General features: G+C 38.2%; 1 protein-coding gene across 21 annotated transcripts in view; it reads left to right on the top strand.

Annotated features, from left to right (window-relative positions):
• Positions 1 to 23,137, top strand: part of KMT2C (lysine methyltransferase 2C) — a 285,080-nt gene that overhangs the window by 165,804 nt on the left and 96,139 nt on the right. For all 21 annotated transcript variants that reach the window (XM_078437307.2, XM_078437247.2, XM_078437246.2 and 18 more), the window contains 5 exons: positions 8,800 to 8,969; positions 9,427 to 9,578; positions 10,633 to 10,746; positions 11,524 to 11,601; positions 14,284 to 14,996. In XM_078437307.2, coding sequence (XP_078293433.2) covers positions 8,800 to 8,969; positions 9,427 to 9,578; positions 10,633 to 10,746; positions 11,524 to 11,601; positions 14,284 to 14,996 — 1,227 coding nt within the window. The remainder of the gene's footprint in view (positions 1 to 8,799; positions 8,970 to 9,426; positions 9,579 to 10,632; positions 10,747 to 11,523; positions 11,602 to 14,283; positions 14,997 to 23,137) is intronic.

The following is a 23,137-nucleotide window of genomic DNA, read 5'->3' as shown; positions in this document are numbered from 1 at the left end:
GCTTTATGGATGTATAATTAATATTCAATAAACTGCACATATTTAAAGTCTGTAATTTAATTATACGTGTATACATTTATGAAACCGTCATCACCTTCCAAGATAATGACCAGATTCATCACCCCTAAAAGTTTCATGGTGTTCCTTGGGAATCCCTCTTTTCCAGCTGTTCACCCTCCCCCGCCGCCCCTGTCTTCCAGGCACTGTGCTGTCACTCACCATTGGTTAATTTGCATTTTCTAGAGTTTTATATAAATGATATCGTATAGTATATACTCTTGGTGGGGGGAGGGTCTAGCTTTTTAAACTCAGCAAGATTAATAGTTTGAGACTCACCCCCATTTTTTGTGCATGTCATTAGTGACTCCTTTTTATTGCCAGTTAGTGGACAGATCATAAATTGTTTATCAGATCACTTGTTGGTGAACCTTTGGGTTGTTTACAATTTTAAGCTGTCATGAAAAATGCTGTTATGAACATGTTAACCGTATGTATGGTGCTTCATGGCTTAGAAATTGGTTTTGAATGATTTATCTTTAATCTTTCCAGAAAACTATCTGAAATGTAGTAGCCTCGTATGAAGATACTGAAAACACAGAGCTATAGTTTTAAAATTCAGTAACTTAAAATTCAGAGATAAAACACACATTTTGGTGATTGTGTAGTGATTTCATATGCACATCACATTTTTATGGGTGTAAGTACACTTGTATTAAATATTTGGAATCATATGGTATATATTCATATTTTGTCCCTCCCCTGTGGTAGTTTTAGTAAGTGATTATTAGATCTTTACTTTTTAGACGATATTTAACGTTTCTCTTGGTTTTGAGAGTCAGAGGAGGTCTTGTAGACATTGTTTCATTGCTGAAGATATTGGTCTTTCTGCCTGGTTATGACAACTTTAAGATGCATTTTCAGTTTTTTTTTTTTTCCCTTTTTCCGGGTAGTCTTTTAGTCCGTGATTCTCCCTTCTTCCATCTATTTTGTTACTTGCATCTTTATGACCCTGAGGTGTTCCATGCTGGTCTCTTTAAGCTTCCTGAGGAATTCACTGAGGCTCTGTCCTCTGCATCTCTAAACCCTGTGGGTTGGCTGGCAACTCTACCTACTGGGCAGAGTCAGTACCCTACCAGGTAAACAACAAATTTTAGAAGTATTTGTCCACGTAAGCACAGAATAGTTAAACGCTTCAAGTGAAACTAGAAGGATAGATCAAATTTATCTTTAAGTCTCAACTGACTGAATCTAACTTTTTTTTTTCCCCCGTTTGGAAGATATTTATCAACAGTATTTACTGTGACTTTTCTTTAGATATTCTCTAGGATGGCTCAATCATAAAAGTAGTTCATGTACTTCCTTTGAAATTCATATGGGTAAACTAATAAATTCTAGATGAGAGCTGGTGAGGACCTAGTGGTTAATTGTCCAAGTTTACTTATTTGTAGAAGCAGAATAGGGAGTAAAACTCAGGTTTCCTGTCTTCTTTTTTTTTTTAAATACGTTCATTTTGAGACAGAGAGAGAATCCCAAGCAGGCTCTGCACTGACAGTGCAATGTGGGGCTTGAACCCATAACCGTGAAATGACGACCTGAGCCGAAACCAAGAGTCGGATGCTCAACCAACTGAGCCACCCAGGTGCCTCTGAGGTTTCCTGACTTCCCATGTTTTATCCCATATATAATGCTGTCTCCCTATGCTGTCAGACTATACTTCCTTGAGGAGCAGGGCTTTTCTTTCTAGATTAATTAAGAAATATTCCTTATCTAATTTTCACTTGGTATGAGTGTGTAGATGCTAAGAAACTAGACTTTAGATCCATAGGCCATCTCTATACATCCCCCAGGTTGAGTTTTTATTATTATTATCTCAATTTTATAGAACAGACATGAAGCTAGGCGTAAACTTTCTTTTTATCTTCAATATGTACACTGCCTTTTAAAAAAACTAGTATAAAGTAAATATTTAATCTGACATACAATTTTGCTTTGAAACTAAATTGCCAGGATTGGGTTTAAAAGAAAGATATTTTCTCATGCTCAGTTCAGTGTGTAAGCTTTTCCTCTGGCTTTAATAACGTTGATACAGAGAATGCCTTTTGTATTTGTATAAAAATAGTATTGATAATGTCCTGACCATGTTTAGCTCAGAATAATCAGACCTTGAAGTGCCAACAAGCAGCCCTTCAACAATAGATGTAATGAAGTGTCGGTGTAACTATAGCTTTTTGTTCATGAGTGCACCGTTGTGGTACAGTTGAAATCTGTACTAAATGAGGTATCAATCCAATTATTTCTAAAATAGGGAACAGAAGTTCCTCATTTTAAGTTACTGGTGTGTTGTTTGCCCTTTAACTGTAGCCAGTCGATGTATATGCAGACAGGAACCCTCTCTGCTGGCTCTGTGGCGCCCTGTGCTGTCCGCACAGCTCATTCTTGCCATAATTGTACTGTGTAAAATCTTGCATCTTTCATACACTTTTGACGCACTTGATAAATACAAAAGCTAAATGCAGGTGTTAAAATCTGCATTCTGCATTGTGTGACCCTAGGAGGTCAGTTAATTTTTTTTGTTGTTCGCGTTTCTATGAAAAATTTCAAATTTTCAGAAAACAGCCCTCTAGGACTGCATCTGTGGTCTACCTGCACCCTCACTTTCTTGTCCCCTCGGCACAGAAACGCGCTCCCGTTACCCGAGCACGGCCCTTCTCTGGACCGCCAGGTTTGTCTCGACTTCAGCCTAGCGGCGTTCAGAGGGGCGGCGTGGGTGGGTGGCTGAAACGGCCCCGGAATCCGAGGGGAGGGGTCAGGCTCCAGGTGGAGGCTTCCTGGGCTGCTGGCCTGCAGGCTGTGAGCTAGAACCGGCCTGAGGCTGCCTCTAGAGGCTGGAAAGGTGTGCTGGCCCAGCAGGGGTGGGAGGTTGTTTGCTGTCTCAGGAAGGCCTTGGAAAGGGGAGCGAGCTCACCTGTAGGACCCCGAGGACTGGGTGAGGGGGTGGGGGAGGGCGGAGGAAGCCGAGCACCTGCGCCAAGGCCCCGCCCACCGCAGGTCTGGGCCACCTGGAACTTGCGGCCGGCCGTCTCCCGGTTCCAGGGCGGTGGGCGCTGAGTTCCGGGCCGCCACCCGAGGGTGGGGCTAGGAGGAGAGGGGCCTCTTCCCTGGGGACGGAGATCCTGCGGTAACTGCCCTCCGGTGTGGCTCCCGGAAGGCGGGGCCTGGGGGCCGACGAGGTGGGGCTGCAGTCGGCCTCTCGTCAATTCCGGTTCCTTCCTGTCTGCAGGGCCCGCGCTTTCCTGGGTTCGCTTGTTTTCTCGTCTTGATTATTGGGCCACAGAAAAAAACCTGCTGTCGGCAGATTTGTATGTTTATGCTTTCATCTTTACGTACCTGTACTTGCCTTGCTTGTTTTCCGAAATAGGAAGTTGAATTCATAATTCGTTTTCTTTACTTTTCTAAGGAGAAAAAGTACATTTAAGACTATACATTTACCTTCGATTATAGCTTTGGCTGCACTCGAATTTGCTGTATTTGTTACTGTCTCTGTGTACATCTGAACTAATCACTGTATCTATTTTTAAGTCATACTTAAGCATGTAAATTTCTGCTCTAATTGTATTTGATCCAATAATTAACCGGTGTAGTTTTCTTTTTCACAAAGAGTGACTTTAAGGTGTAGTATTTGTGTTTATTAATTTCATACAGATAAAGTCCTTTTTGTTGTTTGGCTAGTTGATTCCACAACATATCAGGATGTACATAAAATTGATCGCTGCAGTTTTTCTCATCAGTTTTTCTTTGTAGTTTACTTTTTCTTTTGTAAACAAAACTAATATTTTGTCGTTCTCTAGCAAGTGGGTCAGGTCAGTGTTGATATGTTGTGCTTTTTATCAGTGTAAAGCTACTCTATTGTGTAATGCCTTTTTTTGGAGGGGGTGAATGCAAGGAACCAGCTACTTTTGTTTGCCTGGCCATATGGCCTTATAGGGCTTTAGTTTGCCAGTTGAATGTATCTTTTCACAGCTTTTTATTTTGTGTCATTTTAAAAGTATTCTTTGAAAGGTTTAATAGACTTAACTATTGAGATTAATGGTTGCTATTGAGATGCTTGGCTATTTTAAGACAAATTGGTTCTTTTGATTTCCTTTCTGTTTTTCTGTTCCCTTTATTTCCTGCAATAATTTGCAGTTAAGAATCTTATTTTATGAATGCTGAGTTATAGATGTTGAAAGTATAAATGTTTTCTTCTCCCACTTATTACTGAAAATGAAGAAGTGAGAAATTTTCCTTCCTTTCCTTTCTTTGTCTTATATTAAGACTGTAAACGTTGTCACGTTTTCCTTGCAAAAAATGTCGTTTCTTTATAAATTCCAGTCTCATTTAGCCCCCAGTTGTTTGGATTCTTGGTTATGGAATAGTCATTTTTCTGAAATCCTGCATATCTGAAAGAGACAGTTGTTGCCTTTAGACTACCACAAGAAGTTGTTTTGGTATTACTTTGTTTTATAACTTTTTCTTTTTTATGTTGTGGAAACTCCCCCCCCCCCCCCCCCCCCCCCCCCCCCAGTTTGTGGTATCACAGAAGAAAACTTTTCCTTTTTTTTTTTTTCTTTTAAGACATTCACTTAATTAAAATCCTTTTTTTACTAAGAGCTTTGGGATCTTCGTTTTTGTCAGTTACTCGGAATAAGTTGTTTTGAGACTGTATCTGATTGCGGTTCTACATGAATTAGCGTTACCTGGAACGTGCTGACCACGGTCAGTCTCTAGTCTGGCCAAAGAAAAGGTCTAAGGAAGTGTTGGTTAACTTTGCCTTTTTTTTTTTTTTCTTTTTCTCTTTACATTTGCCATCTTTACGGTCTCTTAAATAATCTTCAGTAACATCTAGTAATTTTGTTTCCTTCTTAAAATAAGGAAACATTATCATCTTTGCTGTGTTTTTCGTTATCTGGGAAAATGTCTTCAGAAGTCTGGGTGTATTTCTTGCCGCTGTTCTCTTTTATCTTTGTCTTGCTTGCTCTCTTCCGTCTAGATTTGCCGTCTATAATAGTCTGCCGTGCTCTTTCACAGTGACTGAATCGTGTATAATCTTGCTGAGAATACATAGTTTTGTTTTAATTCTGCTCTGTGGAGGTATTACAACGTGGGTAAAAGATGAGGCTGGGGAGTCAGCCCCACTCTTCTAGTGACTAAATACAGGATCTTTGGCAAAGTGTTTTACTTCCTTAAGCCAGTCTTTCTCCCCTAGAGAATGTGAGTAGAACTTCCCTCACAGTGGTGTTGGATTTAGGGAGGTGATGCCTGTAAAGTGCCATGTAATGCCTGAATTAAGTACCCAAATAATCATCGTGGAGTTTTTCCACAGGAAGTCTTATCCACTGTGCAGCTTGAGAGAATGATCCTCTTTCTCAATTGTCAAATTTTTTCATAGATGTCTGTAGTCTTTTGTCATAATTCATTCGTTTATTTAACATTGGGAGGCCTGCTGTATGTCAGGCACTGTGCTGCAGGTTCGAGGTCTGCCTTTTGGGAGGGGGCAGACTAGTGAGGCTGCTCACGCTGAAGATGGGGGGCTCTGAAGACGGGGGTGGTCTTTTTAGGAACTTTATTGTATACCAGTCATTGTCGGGTAGGTTCTTTTTCTAGTTTCTCTGTCAAGAATGCTTGTGTGTTGACACGTCATGCATTTTTAAAAATTATTTTGAAATAATTTCAAACTTTAGAAGTTGGAAAAATAAAAACACCCATATGCCATTTCCCAAGATTTACCGTTGTTAGGGTTTCAGTATCATTGTACACCCTCTTTCTTTCTTCTCCTTCCCCCAACTCTTTTTTTGCCCTGAACCATTTGAGGGTTGTTATATATACCGTGCCCCCTTTGCCCTTAAACACTTCAGTGTGTATTTCCTCGCAGTAGGGATATTCTTACAGAATCACAGCACAGGCTACCAATTTCATATGTTTATATCAGTGTAAGTATTTTCATCTAATCTCTTATCCATATTTCAATTTTGTCACTTGATCTAACATCCCATATAGCATTCGCCCCCTCCCATGCAGGTTCCAAGATCTGGTCTAGGGTGAGGTATTCTGTTTAGTTCTCTCTTTGACTCTTTTAATCTGGAAGTTTTCCTAAGCCCTTCTCTGTCTTTCCGATATTGACATTTTTGAAGAATAGAGTTCTTCCCCACATACCTGTTTTTGTTTTTTTTCCTCCAAGTAGAACTTGTCTCATTTTGCCTTTGTCTAATACTTCTTCATAATTAGGTAGTCACGTGTTCTTGGTCAGATGACTGTATAAGTGACGATGTGCCCTTCTCGGGGTATCCCTGCTAGAGGCACGTGGTGCTGATCTCACCCTCATAGGTGATGTGAATTCTGATAATTTGGTTAAGCTGCTGTCAAACTTCTTCACTGTTTGTTTTTCTCTCGATGTAATAAAACATATGAGAAGATAGTTAAGACCATGTGAATATCTTGCTCCCAAGAGCATTTTTAGGATATTTCCTCCAAGACCTTAGGAACCCTTGTTTGATGCATTTTTACCTGTTGGTTTTAAAGGGATGCTTTTGTAGCCCTAGCATTTCTTGGCATTTACCAGTCAGCCCTCTGCACTCTACTATAAGCAAGAACTCTCCCTTTTATTACATGCCACAATTATTTGTTTATTGTCAACATTGAGAAATTTCCATTATTTTCAGTAATTTATAATTCTTTGCCTAATTCATTTTACACTCAGATCGTCCCATATTTGCCCTTGGTGGCCTCTTCAGGCTGGCTTCTATGGTTTTGTGACATGTCCTCACCATTTATTTGAATACTTCCATTACGTTTTGGCATAACAAGATGTCCCAAGCTCATCGTACACCTTCCTGCTCCGCCCGGGGAATCAGCCCACTTTTCCATAAGTGGGTCCGGTTCCTTTGGTGGAAAGTGGGTGCAAGATGTGCTCATTGCTATGGGTGTGTTTGTTTCTTTGTCTTTTCAGCAGATAGGACAGGAAATACATCGTGTGTAAACACACACACATATGTATACAAATAAATGTGTCTGTACTCACACATGTGTATAATTATAAATGACAGTTCTGAGTAGAACTTTTTATATAACTTTGACTTTTGAGAGTATGTTAATATCCTATATATTTTTAAAAAAATAAAAAGGGAATAAAATCTGTTACTGAGAGCAAACCGAGGTAGGTTTGTTTATTTGAGCCGTTGAGTAAATGTGTTGGTGTTGTTGGGACGAGAGAAGAATACAGATACAAAATGAATGGGAGAAAGCAAGACTTCAGTGGGAGGGGTCAGAACTGGAGTCATTGGTGTAAATTCATTATTTATAAATTATGTACACGTGAATATGTTAATTCTTACCTCTTGAACCCAAAATTGTATATCCGACTTTGTTAAGTTCTTTTATTGAATTTATGACTGATTCTCTAGGATTTTCCAAGTGCTATCTTGTCATCCAGGGATAGTTTTGTTTCTTTTCCTGTTGTTTTCATTTGTTTCATGGTTTACATTGGCTTCAGAACCAGGTTAATTAGATAGTAGTCGAGGTAGGTGGCATCCTTGCTTTCTTCCTGACCTTGGTGGGAATGCCTCTAGGGTTCTCCACTTAAATAAAATGCTGGCTTTAGGATCGGGATATGTATGTATATCACATTTAGAAAATACTCCTCTGTTTATATTTTTCTGAAGAGGTTTTTTTCTTCTCTCTCTCTCTTTTTTTTGTTTTTTTTGTTTACGGCTTTACTTTTTTTCCAAAGGTTTTTTTCAGCATCTGTTGAAATGCAGTCATTTATTTTTTCTTTTCAGACCTAATAATATGTCAGATTTTATTAATAGATTTTCTAATATTTAGCCATTCTTGCATATCTAGTATAATCTCCATTTGCTCATATTTTATTCAGGATTTTTGCCTCAATATTTATGAGCATATTTGTTTTAAAACTGTAAGACTTTAGCGAATTTGTGGTTCATGCTAGTTTCTCTTTTTTTGATCGGCAAATCTTTCATACTCAGCTCAGAAAGTACAATTCCTTTTGTTTCTGGTGTCTTAGATTGAAAAATTGGGGTGGATAACGAGAACTCACAGTTTATCAGCTGTGTGCCCAGGATTTTAAGACAAGTTGGCTAAAGGTGTAGGAGAGAGTTTGGCAGGCTTCTGGCAGGCCTTGTGCTCTGTAACCAGTCCTGCTTCGGTAAGGATAGGGCTTCCTGTTTGAAAATGTGAGAAGCCGTAATTGGATTTTGATGTGGAGAGATTACGTTCACACTTTTGGACTCCAGGTCATTTGGAGTGGGTCATGATAGTTCTTTCGTGCGAATTCTTGTTTTTAGTTCCTGAGCCACCGACAGGCAGATGAAGTACCGGTGTGTTTTCCCAGCACGGAGTCGAACACTTAGTTCACAGAAGCTGCCTCCTGATTCGGGGATAGGTTTTTTTTTGTTTGTTTTTTTTTGTTTTTGTTTTTTTGTTTTTTTGTTTTTTTGTTTTTTTTTTTTTGAAGTTTGGGTTGCTATGTTCTTGGTTTTCCTCCTTCCCTATTTATGCTTTCTTGGATGTCTCTAGCCCCTATTTATGTTTTCCTGGAGGTTTTAGTGCAAATTGAATGATGTCTCCTCAGATGTTCAAAAACACACTGCCTTTTCAAAAACATACATCCTAAACGAGTGTCAAGAAAATTAAAGCTTAATGTATAATGTACGAATGTTTCATTGATTTCAAAAAGGTTCGCACCAGAACTGCAATACAAATGCATAACAAACTGTTTTTGTTTTCATTTTTTCTGGTGTTTAGAATTGCAGAATATGTGTAGAGTGTGGCACACGATCTAGTTCTCAGTGGCACCACAATTGCTTGGTATGTGACAGTTGTTACCAACAACAGGATAACTTATGTCCTTTCTGTGGGAAGTGCTACCATCCAGAATTGCAGAAAGACATGCTTCACTGTAATATGTGCAAGAGGTAAGAAGACACAGTTCTCCCACTGAAGCGTTTTGTCGGTTCTTCTGTCCACGCGATCATTTGTGCTGTCATATATCTTTGCGCTCCAAGCTTTTATCACTCCAGTAATCCTTTTAGTACTGAGTACTGTTAAAGATGAAATGAAATTACATATTTATGAGTCTGGAAGGCAGAAGGAAGGGAATGGGCGAAAGACCTGAAATGAGCATTGAGAGGGAAAAGTAAGGAGGAAATAGTTTAAAGATATGGAAGTAAAAACATGTGAACACCTTTGAATGACATCTAAAAATGCCAGTTCCTTTTCTAGAACCTTCACCAGTTGCCAACCCCTACAGCCTCTCTTCTATTACCCTTAACCCTTCCTATACCCAGTTTTCAGCAATTGCCTCTTTTTTTTCCAAGATAGTAACTTGTCTTTAAATTAGAAAATTTTATTTAAATATATTTATCACTGCAGATGGGTTCACTTAGAATGTGACAAACCAACAGATCACGAGCTGGAGTCTCAGTTCAAAGAAGAGTATATCTGCATGTATTGTAAACACTTAGCTGCTGAAATGGACCCCTTACAGCCAGGTGATGAAGTGGAGATGGCCGAAGTCACTACAGGTAAACGTGAGAATTTTGGTTTCTTTTTAACGATACTGTGCCAACCAGTCACCGATGCATTATTTTAGTAATGATGAGGGAATCCTGTGTATCAGATCCCATCTTACTCTTAATTTCTCAACCTTTAATTTAAATGTGCAGGTGATTTGGGTCATCTCTGAATCTGATGGCTGACAGCAAATCTAGCTATTTTCCAGCCCTTTTCCTAATAGTCGAATTCTAGGACCGGTGTGCCTTACTCCAGCTGTGCTCTTGGAGCCAACAGAAGTTGTCAGTGTTTGGCAATACGACCTAGTTCGTACTTTATAACCTGGGATTATTTCACTCCAAGGTTTAGTTTAGTGGTTTTTGTTTTTTGTTTTTTAAGTTTATATTTATTTTGAGAGATACAGAGCAAGCAGGGGAGGGGTAGAGAGACAGACAGACAGACAGGCAGAATCCTGAGCAGGCTCCGAGCTTTCAGTGCAGAGCCCTATGTGGGGCTCGAACTCACGAACTGTGAGATCGTGACCTGAGCTGAAATTAAGAGTCGGACACTTAACCGATTGAGCCATCCAGGCACCCCACAAGTTTTAGTTTTGTAATGTCCTTCTTAAATGTTAATTCATATATTTTGATCCCCAGATCAAAATTATTGCTTAGGTAATTTTAGTAGTATACTGTTGTTGGTTGTAAACATAATAATGAGTTTTTTGGTGGTAAAGAAAACAGATCTGCTTACCAGACCATTTTTCACGTTCATCAATATGGTGACTTTTATAAAGTCCTATTTTATCATCTATGAGAAGTTTAAGTAGATGCAGCTTAATTATTAATGTTTTTTTGCCAAGATGCCATCAGTATACAGTTGTGCAATATCCTTTTAAAATAATAAAGTGCCAGTAACCTTTTAATTCATAGTTTCCATGATATGTATTTGGTTGAAAAACGTAAAGCGTGGGGAAGAATTTATGGCATTTTGGGTGGTAATTTACTCTCACATAGGAAAGTCATATTTATGTAATTAAAAAATCAGGGAAAACTTAAGCTAAAGAATAAATAATTTTCTCTTAAGATTGTAATAATGAAATGGAAGTTGAAGGACCTGAAGACCGTATGGTATTTCCGGAGCAAGTAGTTAACGAAGACATCAGTGGTCAGGAGTCCACACCTGGAATTGTTCCAGATGGTAAGAATGTTTTCGGTAATGGATATAATTTATTTTCTGAAGAAAATGTATATGTACGTTGAATATGTGAACATACACTAAAACTTTACTAAATAAAAATGAGCTACGAGTGTAGTCACTTAGGAAATTGTTTTAGAGAGGAGTTTTCTAGTCAAATAACATTAGAAATTAATAGGGGAAAGGACTTACTTAGTAACCAGAGCTGTTACTGATTGTGCGATGTTTCGTGCTGGGATAATGAAAAATTATTGTTTCAGATGGTCTCAGTGGTTCTGTTGAGGGCATTTCAGTTATTTCCATGATATTTTAATAAAGCTTTTTACAAGATTGATAATAGCTATTACTAGAGAATCTAGAATTAATGAGAGACAAGGTTGGGGGAAAACTACTTATGAAATTTAATCTTGGGCTCATCTGACAGTCTGGGATTTTATGTGAAATTTTATGTTATATAGATTGTGTACATAAAAAGCCTCAGATTTTGGGGGGGATTGAGTTTTATGTTTAACAACTTTCATTAAAAGGTATAATTACATAAGATGTAAAGTAAAAAAAAAATAAGACAAAGCTATCTAATAATAAATCTTGTCATAGTGCATCATCAGTTTCCTGATTTCATCATCATACCCTACTTACTACTAAGTAGTATGTTTGGTGTTTATACTGATAATTGGCATCTGGCAGTGGAATAAAAATCTTACTGAAATTACTATCGAGTTAGCAGTGTTACACGAATTTTGACTGCTTGCTAGAGATTCCATAAATGTGTCATTACAGCAGTTCACATCCATACAGAAGAGCAGCTGAAGAGTAATTCACCAGAAAGTCTCGACACACATGATCTTCTCATTTCTGGTAAGCATACTTTCTACTTTGATTGAGTTACAACATAATATTTTTATGACTGCTATGCAGATTTGGGTCATTATCAAGTTAATTTTTCAAATGAAGTATCCCAAAGAATTGTTTACTATTGGTGTATATACATTACAGTAATGAAATCTTTTAGTTAAGTGATCCTTTTCTTAAAAAGAATTGGCAGTTGGGGTGCCTGGGTGGCTCAGTCGGTTAAGCTCAGGTCATGATCTCGCAGTCCATGAGTTCGAGCCCCACGTCAGGCTCTGTGCTGACAGCTCAGAGCCTGGAGCCTGCTTCAGATTCTGTGTCTCCTTCTCTCCCTGCTCCTCCCCGGCTTATATTCTCATTCTCATTCTCTCTCATTCTCTCTCATTCTCTCTCTCTCTCTCTCTCCCTCTCTCTCTCCCTCTCTCTCTCTCCCTCCCTCCCTCCCTCTCCCTCCCTCCCTCCCTCTCAGAAATAAACATGAAAAAAATTAAAAAGAATTGGCAGTAGATTTTTGTTTTTTTATGTTTATTTATGTTTGAGAGAGAGAGAGACAGAGCGTGAGCGGGGGAGGGTCTGAGAGAGAGAGAATCCGAAGCAGGCTCCGGGCTCTGAGCTGTCAGTACAGAGCCTGACACAGGGCTCGAACTCCCGAATCATGAGAGTCAGATGCTTAACCAACTGAACCAGCCAGGCGCCCCTTATTGGCAGTAGATTTCTAAAGGAGGTTATATTCTCTGTAGAGTTTCTAAATCAAATGTTCATTATTAAGCAAGTTAAAATCCTCAAATAAGACTAGTGGTGGAGCATAATAGAATTGCTTGGGATATCGAGCATGTTTAAATTTTTTTTTTTAAAGTATTTATTTTTTAGAGAGAGCGTGTGCATGGGGAGCAAAAGCTGGGGAGGGACAGACAGAGGGGGACAGAGGATCTGCAGTGAGGTTTGCGCTGACAGCAGAGAGCCTGATGCAGGACTCAAACTCACAAACCCTGAGATCATGACCTGAGCTGAAGTCAGACACTTAACTGACTGAGCCACCCATGCACCCTAAGAATGTTTACATTTTTATCTTAATATTTCTTGCCTAGGACAGAACAGAAAGAATATAGTGGGGATCTGTAAGTGTGTTGCGTGTTTTCTTCTTTGTCAGGGGCACTTGGGGTGGACTTTCATCAGCCATAGTTTAGGCTTCGTGTAGCATTTAGGATGAGGTTTTCCATGGAGTCACTCAAATGATGGTACTTTGGTCTTAAACCCCTAAGTGTTCTCTCATTTTTATATGTAATTTTGTTTTAAAAATCTTTTTTTTATTGTTTTTTAAATTGTTAAGTATTTTTGAAGCATTTTTGTGTGTAAAAATATTTGGTATGATCAGATCTGTTATTTGATGATTTTTCCTTTATCCTGAACTGTAGTCTTTCAGGGAGTAGAAATAAGGAGTAGGATTTCCTTTTGATATCAGAAGATAAAGCACAGTCACCATAGTAAATAGTAAACGGGGAAATTAATATCTCAATTAATGTAACTTAGAAATTACCTAGATAGTATTTGAAATAAGTGGTTTTTATCCGGTGATCTTCCTGTATAGAGCCATTTAGGACTCGTGTAAATTGGGTCTCTGACTTTATTTTTAGGCAAGTTTGGGTTAAAGGCTTAGTTAGCACACTAGCATTCTGATTTAAAATTTATCAGTTGGGGCGCCTGGGTGGCTCAGTCGGTTAAGTGGCCGACTTCGGCTCAGGTCACGATCTCACGGTCTGTGGGTTTGAGCCCCGCGTCAGCTCTGTGCTGACAGCTCGGAGCCTGGAGCCTGTTTCAGATTCTGTGTCTCCCTCTCTCTGACCCTCCCCCATTCATGCTCTGTCTCTCTCTGTCTCAAAAATAAATAAACGTTAAAAAAAAAAAATTAAAAATAAATAAATAAATAAAATTTATCAGCTAGTGACTTCAGATATTTCTGATATATAATTATGTTTATTGACTTGTTTAGCTTTGACAATATATTTTCTTTTGAGTGATTATCGATGATGAGCAAAGATTATATTAAAAAATGTGTATGTTGGCAGGTGCAGCTAATAAGCAAAATCAGTCTTTTCTATCTGTGATCATTACTCATTTGAGACTGCAGAAGCTTTGTTTACATCTGAGGGCCTGGTATTGCAAAATACCTTTATATTCTAGGCACTTATTTACTTGGGTACCTCATGTAAGATCAATGAGCCTCATTTATTTGGCTGTGAAATGAGTGTAACTTAATCTACCAAATTGTGAATCTTTTTGAAAACATTCAAATTGTAAAACATCATTTATGTTTAATAGAATTATATTAGAAATTCTATTTTAATATGTTTACCAGAAGTTAACTAAAACTCTGGGGATCCTATTAAAGTGATATTTTTGTAAGTTTTCTGGCCTGATCTGTGACCAGTTCTAATCCATAAATCCTGGTGTCTTTTGGCCTTTATTAATTAACTTAATAATTGTTTTTCTTGAAAAATACCTTCTGATTTAATTCAGGGTTTAAGTATAAGTGTGTTTTGGAAACCCTTTGTCTCCCCTCTCTCTCCTTTTACTGCCCATGCCTATTATTTTTAAGCCATAAAGCTATAGACATTAATGTCTTACGTCTACTCATAGTTAGAAAATTTTACACTTATAAGTACATTAACATAAATATTCCAAATTTTATAGAATCCTCCCAAGATAAAATGAATCCTGCATTGGAAAATCAGATTTCTCAAGAAGTCGATAGTGAAAAAATGGAAATGTCTTCTAAAGTGATGCATATTTGTGATGAAAATCAAAATGAAAACAAAATGGAAGTGACAGAAAACGTTGACGTCCTCACACACCAGATCGCTGTGCGGCACGAGGATCTGCAGCTAGAGGAACCCAAAATGCTGGCATCCGCAGAAGAATCACGGCCTCCGAAATTGTCCATTGAATCTGCCACTGGTCCCCCAGAGGCCCTAAGGTCACCGTGTGAGGAAGGTACTTCTTTATGTTCTAAGGAACATTTGGCTGTAGAAAGGGTACCAGAAGCGATGGAACAGAAAGAAAGTTCTGAATCTTCCGCTGCGTTTATGGACTTTGAAATGGCCCCTGTAGTTGAGAGTTGTGTGAAAGATGGTTTATGCCAAGAAGACAAATCTGTAAAATTACCATCGGAGACAGAGTTGTCATTTTCGTCAGCGGCAGGCGTAAGCAAGGCAAATGCGTCTTCCTCTCCACTCTCTTCAGACTTGCCTTCCCAGGACACACTGCATAGCTACCCTTCAACCCTCAGTGCTTCTGTTGGAAACATTATGCCAACGACTTACATCTCAGTCACTCCAAAAATTGGCATGGGTAAACCAGCTATTACCAAAAGAAAATTTTCTCCTGGTAGACCTCGGTCCAAACAGGTAGGGTGATTTTAATGATACTGACAGAAAAATATGGTGGATCAATTGTATACAATAAGGCGTATGTGGAGCTTGGGTTTGGAGGGTAATCTTTTCCTATTTTCAGGTAGAACTTAGATGTAATGCTGATCCTGAAGTGTTTTGGCTGTTAAAAAAATTTTTTTTAATGTTTTTATTATTGTAACTTTTGAAAGAGAGAGAGAGAGACAGAGGGCCATGGTGGGCGAGGGGGGCAGAGAGAGAGGGAGATAGAATCCAAAGCAGGCTCCAGGCTCCGAGCTGTCAGCACAGAGCCGGACGCGGGGTCGAACCCATGAACGGCAAGATCATGACCGGACCTGAAGTTGGACGCTCAACCGACTGAGCCACCAGGCGCCCTGGCCATTTTTTTTTTTTTTTTCTTAGAAGCTGTTAATGAAGCCTACTTTGTTAAACTTGAAGTGATCATATTCAGAGTTTCCGCTTAGTTGGGACATACAGATGCAACCTATTTGATTATAGTTTCTAATAGAAAGCACTTAAAAGTCTTCTTAAATTCTGTGCCATGGTGATGATAGAGTCTAAAAAAAAGATCCAGTAAAACATTAGGTATACTCTAAATAACCTTTATTTTTCCCCCTCTACTGTATTTGTTCATTGATATTCTTCTTTGTCTTATTTCTAACTGCTTAAGCATCATAATTTACTAAGGGAATTTTTCATGGTGGGAATTCCTCATTTTGATTTTTCGGTTAATTGCTAAGTTTTTTTGTGGGTCTCCTCACCCCCCACCCCCACCCCAAGTTAGGACTTCAGTTGTTTTCATGGAAAAATCTTAGAGGAGTGCAGTGTTGATCTTTAGGAAGTATGGGGAGCTCTTCCCATGACTTTTAAGCAGTGTGGATTCTACCCTTTAAGGGTAAACTGCAGTTCTTTTTAAGTGGTATAGAAGTGAACCACTAACCACAAGGCAAAGCGAAGACACTGTAGCTAAGATTTATTTAATCGACAAAATTTCTCTTTTCTGAAGCTGCTGCAAAATGGCAAGATATCAAGCGGTGCAAAAGTGCTTAGTCACAATGGTAGCCTGAAGTTTCCGGTCTTGGCGATTTGAATTGCTTCCAACAGTTACAGCTGGACTTTGTAGGAGTAGTATCCTCTCCATCTTGATCATCCAGTTTTGGAATCCCAAGACAAGTAGAAAAATAGAATTTTATTTCAATGGGAGAATTAGTCTCCCTTAAACAAATTCCAGATGTATTTTACTTTCTAAAGACAGCAACTTGCACACCCAAGGCAAAGTAATTGCCCTGTGGGACTGAACTGTTTCTCTGTGGCAAAGATATGCCCAGTAAACTAAGACACCCCATATGTGTCTTTGTCTGAGTATTTTCTGTCATGTTCTGCTAAGAGAGGTTTTTCTTCTGAAACCAGTTCTCCTCTTCCTTACTCTCTTCTTCTTTTTAAATAATTGTTATATAATAATTATGTAGTTTGGGCTCTGAAAAGACTTGAGCAATGAAGCTCTGAGCCTCAAATTGAACTTTGATTCAAATATTTATGTTCTTTAAGGATATCGCATCATAAATATTCCTGTCAAATTTTACTCTGTTTCTCCTTTTTTGTAGACTTCTGTTCCAACTGAGAAACCATGAGGTTTATTTTCTGTTGACTTGTATTCCAAAATCTATGTGTATGTGAGTCTGAGTGTGGTAGTGTGTGTGTGTGAGACTGTCTTCCAGGTTTATCCCGTTTTCTATGACCCATATGTTCATACTTGCTCTTGCTTCTGCCGTATTCTCTCTCAGTCCCCAGTTCTGGTGGTATTCTGCTTTCTGTAGAGTTGCCCTTGTCTCATGACTGCTCATAATTTGCTGCTAATCTCACAAGCAGTTTGTGGGAGGGTTTAATCTCCCCATTAGCTTGGTTTTCATTGTAGAGCAAACAGCCTTCACTTGGTGATTCTTAGCTTGCTGAGGTACTACTGTTTTTGTGGGGAGGATGCATCGGCTAGAACAAGATAGCTCTTTAATTTTTTATCATTGCTGAGGTACTGCCATCCTAACTTCGAGGGAATATTCCGGTATATATCCTTGTGTTGGAAATCCTGAAGCCCATCGTACTGTTACGTGAATGTCTTTAGTATCAAGCATTCCTGTGTTGTATCTTTTGGTTTTATTTAGTGTTTACTTTGTACATTGTTGGCAGTGGGGATTGGCTGTGAAGTGAGATGCAGGTTCATGGCAGTGCTGGTGACACAAGCAAGATTCTTTGGTGTCCAGCTGTGTTTTGATTGTTAACATCACTAGCATTTTTCCATATTTTGTTGAGTGTCATCAACTCTGGTCTTTACCAGGATAGTGGAGGCTATCCTAACCAAAGAACTGCACATTTCATTAGTTAAATTCTGTATCACAGTGGTCAGACCATTATGTTTATCTTAACGGTTTTCTAACCTTATGTGAGCTTTTCTAAGAATTTCCTGAGAAATTAAGTGAATAATTAGAAACAGAAAATGTGAAAGCTTTAAAATTTGATGTGACAGCTAATGATTGGATTATTAAATGTTTTCTGGAGAAAGGAGTTCGTCAGTAGAAGGGTAAGCCGGTGCTATGCGATAGAAATATAATGCAAGCCTCGTGTATCTACTTTTAAAATTTCTAGTAGTCCACTTAAGAATTAAAAATAAGCAGATAAAATAAATTTTAATGTTTTATTTAACTTAACGTATTAAAAATATTTTAGCATTTCATCTGTATAAAAATTATTAACGGGATATTTTACGTTCACTTGTCTCGCTCAGTGTTCAAAATCTGGTTTCCCACCAAGTACATTAGAAGTGCTTACTTACTAGCCTCATGACTAGTGGACACCTTATTGGACAATGCATGGAAAAGCATTTATAAAAATAGGAAAATTTTAGTTCCAGAAGGAGCTAAATTTAAAAAGAAATACCATCTGAGTTTAAGATTGATAAATTACAAATGGTGCTATACTTTCACTAATCTTAAGGACGGAAGAAATATCCTGCATCCTCCAGTTGCCCATAGGACACATTTTAAAACAGATTATAAAAACCGTTTGTAAAAAACAAACAAGCATTTGTTGTAGCAACAAATCACTGAGTATTCCCAACATGTATTAGATGAACAATGTATACCCCATATGTATGTACACACATATACTCCTGTATATACACATATGTAGTATATAGATAAGAGTATGTATGTAGTGATACTGGAGTATGGATGGATATATAAATCACTATTCTGAATCTGAGATGTCAGGGCACAGAACATGGAATCTATACAGGATTATTTTACCTTTAGATGAGATTAATTGAAGTTTAGAGTTTGTATTGTGGCTTTCATGTGGAAGATTTATATTCTTTATATTCTCTATATGGTTGTGGGTAGAAAAAGTTTTTTCTTTTGTTTTCTTCCTCACTTAAGACACAGGATTTCACAAAGGAGGAAGAATTACAGACATGGTAGGTAGTTAGGAGAAGGAAATTGGTGGAACACTGACAGGAAGCCAGTCGGAAATGGTTTCATAGAAATCGTCCCAGTGAACCAGTTGGCTTTTCTTTCCTTCATCCTTTATTGAAATTATTCATTTTACATATATTTTAGTGTTTCACTTCTCAGTGTCTTCATAGGTATATTCACTTGGGGCCTGAGGTTTAGAAAAGTGGTTACTGGCCTCACTGCATGTTGTAATTTCCTGGGGAGCTTTACAGCCGTGTCGGTGTGATGACCCCACCCTGCCCGTTAAAATGGCCTCTGACTGGCGTCTTTCTCCTTACCCTTGGAAGTAGAGTCCTGAATTAGAGACATGGGCTCCTCATTGTTATCGTTAACGCATGAAACACAACACAAGAAATGCTCTTAAAAAGTGGTGGAAAATAGGATGGAAAATTTTTTTTATTTCAGCATATCAAATAATGTAATGGGTTTTTCATTTTCTGTTTATTTCTCTTATTCCACAGTTGTATTTATCCATTGTAATTCAGAAATTCTGAGATAATAGTGATCTCAGCCTGTCTTCTGTCATTTACCCTATTCGTATCAGCTTATTTTATGGAAACATAGGTAATACAGTCATATGTATGACTTGATCTGCCTTGGACACTCAGGTATTAAGTGCTAGTATTGAAAGAGGTTATTGCACCTATGAAAAATATTTTACTGAAGTATTTTCTGTCCTTCATAAAAGTAAATGTAAGTACTCAATTATAATTTGAAAAATTTCAAAGTCTAAGAATTTTTTCATTTTTTGATTTTCTCCATTTTTTGTTGCTAACATCATATATATGGAAAACTTAGGAATTTCTGTTAAGTTCTAAGACTGATATTTATTGAGGGGTTCTCCGCGAAAGTGAAATTTCTTCAGTATAGTGGGTTTCCAAAGGTAGTGCCGTAACCACTTTTCCATTACATTGTGAAGTGGATTTTTAATTTTTTATTAATTTAACTAATTTTGTTACAAACCATAGAATTTTATGACATACTTGTCTAATGTAATAGCAATTTAAATGAAGTGTTTCAAATTAACAAGTCAGTTTCATAATCTACTCTGTGAGAGAAAAACAACCTTCAGAGTGGTGAGCTGTAGAGGATTGTACTTTTGTCAACAATTCATTACAAGGAAGCATTTTTTTTCTCTCTTTTTTAAAATAGCAGACACCATTTCTGCTTTGTAAACACAAATCCTTTAGTAAGAAGCATTGCTGGTTTTTGTTTTGTTTTTTAGGTTAAGAAAAGGCAGATGTGTAAGTCATATTGTCCAAATAGAGGTTCGGTTCCTGTTAAATGATTTCATATCCAGCTTTTAATTAAAATAAATTTGAATTTTTTTTTTTTAAACGTTTATTTATTTTTGTGACAGAGAGAGACAGAGCATGAACAGGGGAGGGTCAGAGAGAGGGAGACACAGAATCTGAAACAGGCTCCAGGCTCTGAGCTGTCAGCACAGAGCCCGACGCGGGGCTCGAACTCACGGACCACGAGATCATGACCTGAGCCGAAGTCGGACGCTTAACCAACTGAGCCACCCAGGCGCCCCAATAAATTTGAATTTTGAAGCATCGCTTGATAATAGCATATACACGGTGGCATTTGCTTAAAGAAAATAAGTTACCCTGGATAGTTTTAGTTGTCCGTTCTCGGATACCTATAAAGTAAAACCTGTATTTCTGATACTTTGTCTTAGGACCTATTAAAGGTTTCATTAGTAAGTAGATACAGATATAGATATATATTCATTCTTCATGGAGAATAGAAGATGCCGTATAGATCCCAAGAGTGGTTTCCCACCTACATTCTATTCTAAGTGCTGTGCTGCCTTTTTAAAAAGTGACTTTGAAGAAGTATTTTGTATCGTTTGCATCAGTTTTCACTGTAACCGATACTAGGAAAGATTAATATAAATTCAGCATGAGCGTTTCCATAGTACAATTACTTGGATTCAGATCCTTCCTGCCATTGTCTGTATGAGACTAAGCACGTTACCTTGAGAACTGTCTTGTTTCTTCATCTGTAAAATTGCATCTTATGGCTGTTGTTGGAAGTTAACAGTAACACGTACATGGCCCCTGGCAAGTGGTGGTGCTGCCCTGCTTTTTTTCCTGAATGGCAGAGTAATGCAGATATTCTGTGAAAATGGAGACTTGAGAAGGATATAACAATCATGTATTAAATGTACCTCTGGAAAACGAATCAGATTGACTCATGCTTACTTGCACTGCATTGTGGCAGTGAAAACAACTCTAGGCCATGAGTGAGTCAAACACTGGTCACAGTAAATTCGGCATGTAGTAGGTGTCTTCAGTTCAAAGCCGCATAATGGCTGCCCAGATTTTAGAACTCAACAGCCTATTAATTATGCTGTGTGTGACATGTGCTGCCGTAGAGGAAGCCCAGGGCACCGTGGAAAAGCAGAGGAGGCGTGCGGGAACTCAACTCAGGCTTGCGTGCTGTGCGGGCGACAATCCAAGAGACACTGCTCTGAATCCCTGAAAGACTGTAGTTTTAACCTAAAGCGTGTCTAGCCCTCTGGGGTGTCAGCATCCCTTTTCTCTTGGCTTCCTTGTGTCTGTTGTGGTATTTCTGAAGCCATTACCAAAACCATTGCTAGCCGGCCAGATTCACATTCTTGAATTATTGAAGGCTAACGCTGGTAACAGCTGTTTCTGTACTTTTATTGTATCTTATCAAATCACTCTCAGGACTAAATTCCTTGTTCCATTTGATGTTGAACTCAGTTTTGTATATGAGACTTAACTTATGTGAAAAGAATTCTGTAAGTCATAAAAATGAGTTGTTTGTTGCTGTGGCCGTAATGTATGCGAGTGAATGTATGTGCCAAAAAAAAAATGACAAGCTTTGCTGGGTTTTCTGTGTCTCTTGCCGGTTGTCCTTTCTGCTCTCTCTTCATCATGTTCACTTTCTCTCATCCTTTAAACAGCAGTCCTGGTTTTGCATGGCGTGTTGGGTGAGGCTGGACCCGAGCAAGGATGAGTTAGAAGTGTGAAGTCAGCCCAGGAGACCCCAAACCTCTGGCCCCTCTTGAAACTTTTTCAGTAGATTAGGATACTCTTGGGCTCTAATTAGGACATTGATCATATTTAACAGCCAGCAACAAGATTGGGCTTTTTATAACAGAAAGTTGACCTTAATAACCTATTCTCTACTTGCTGTTCTCATTGCCATTTTCCTGTCCCCCAGTCCTTGTAACAGTTGTATAATTTACTTGGTTGATACATTTACCTGAGAAATTGGCCTCGAGGCACAAAGAAGCTTACCTGGTACCGACTTTAAACAGGTTTGGGGTCCAATAATTATTGTTAGACTCTAATTCAATCTCACCCAAGTAGTATTGTTTTTAAGTTTCTATAGAATTTGGTAGCAAATGGCTTATCTTTAGCTCTCTTTAAAATGTAAAGTCTGCTAACATTTTGAGCCCTTTTGGTTTTCCTTCAGTTGGTAGTTTCGGAGTAACAGTGCAGTGGATAGATTGGTAACCTTTTTTTTTTTTTTTTTTTTTTTTTAAGGAGGAAATCCAGGATTGTAGGCTACATCTAATGGGGGGAATCAGGAATTAGTGTGTTTCATAGTACAATACTTATTGATGCATTTATGCATACAAAAAGAGAAATGTGCGATGGAAAAAATGGATGTTCAGTAAGCACCGAACTGAATGCTTACCATAGCGGCGAACAGGAAAAATGGTCTCTTCTCATCTAGTTTATAGTCCCATGGCAACAAATAAATACAAACGTAACAAGTATACAGTCAAGTATAATGATGGTGTAAAACCATGTTTCTGTAGACGGGGGAGCTGACCTCCGAATTGTCCGTGTAAATTCTTTTTCATCAAGCTGAGATGTGTAGGATAATTTATAACTAAAGTTGATAATTATAGCTGTATTTTAGGTTTAAGGTCTAAAGAATATATTAGGTAATTTCTTCTTTGTCAAAACATCTAAGTATAATCATAATTTTTCTCCAGTTGCTATAAAATTGCACACAATCTATCTTCCAAAGTCTTATGATAATATACTTATTAAAATTCATAATGTAATTACCCAAGCTTTTATTATATAAGTTCTTCATAGCAGTTGAATGGTTTTCTAATTATTCCTGAAATGGCATCCAAACATTCTTGATCTATGGAGCCCTTCATTTTCTTCATCCATGTTCCATGAAGTGTAAATGTTTTTAAAATGAGACACAATGTTGGCATCAAAGCTAACTTTTAAATTATGGTGAATAACATGTTATTTGAGAGTATGACTTTTTATGGTATGTTTTAAGAGCTGTCTCCTGATACGACATTAGATGATCCACCGAGAGGAATTTTATACAGTAGCCAACTACCGTCAGAGAAAAACCATTGAAAACATTGAGAGAACTAAGTTTAGATATCTCTCGCCCCCACGATCACTAAATAATGAGAAACAACAAAACATACGGCCCCAAATTTCAGTCAGTGAGGAAAGGCACAGAGTGTCGTCAGGGAGGTGATGATGTCATGGAAATGCTGCCGAAAGTCCTCTCTGATGAGGAAATATCTGAGGCCATCCCTGAAGAATCCGAAGAAAAAGCCGTCCGGTGGAGAGCTGGCCGTTGTTCTGAGTCGGTAGCCCTGTTATTGGCGAAGAG

This window comes from Panthera onca, chromosome A2 (assembly GCF_046562875.1).
Source record: "Panthera onca isolate mPanOnc1 chromosome A2, mPanOnc1 haplotype 2, whole genome shotgun sequence".
NCBI classification, from domain to species: domain Eukaryota; kingdom Metazoa; phylum Chordata; class Mammalia; order Carnivora; family Felidae; genus Panthera; species Panthera onca.
This window is presented reverse-complemented; position numbering and strand designations above follow the sequence as displayed.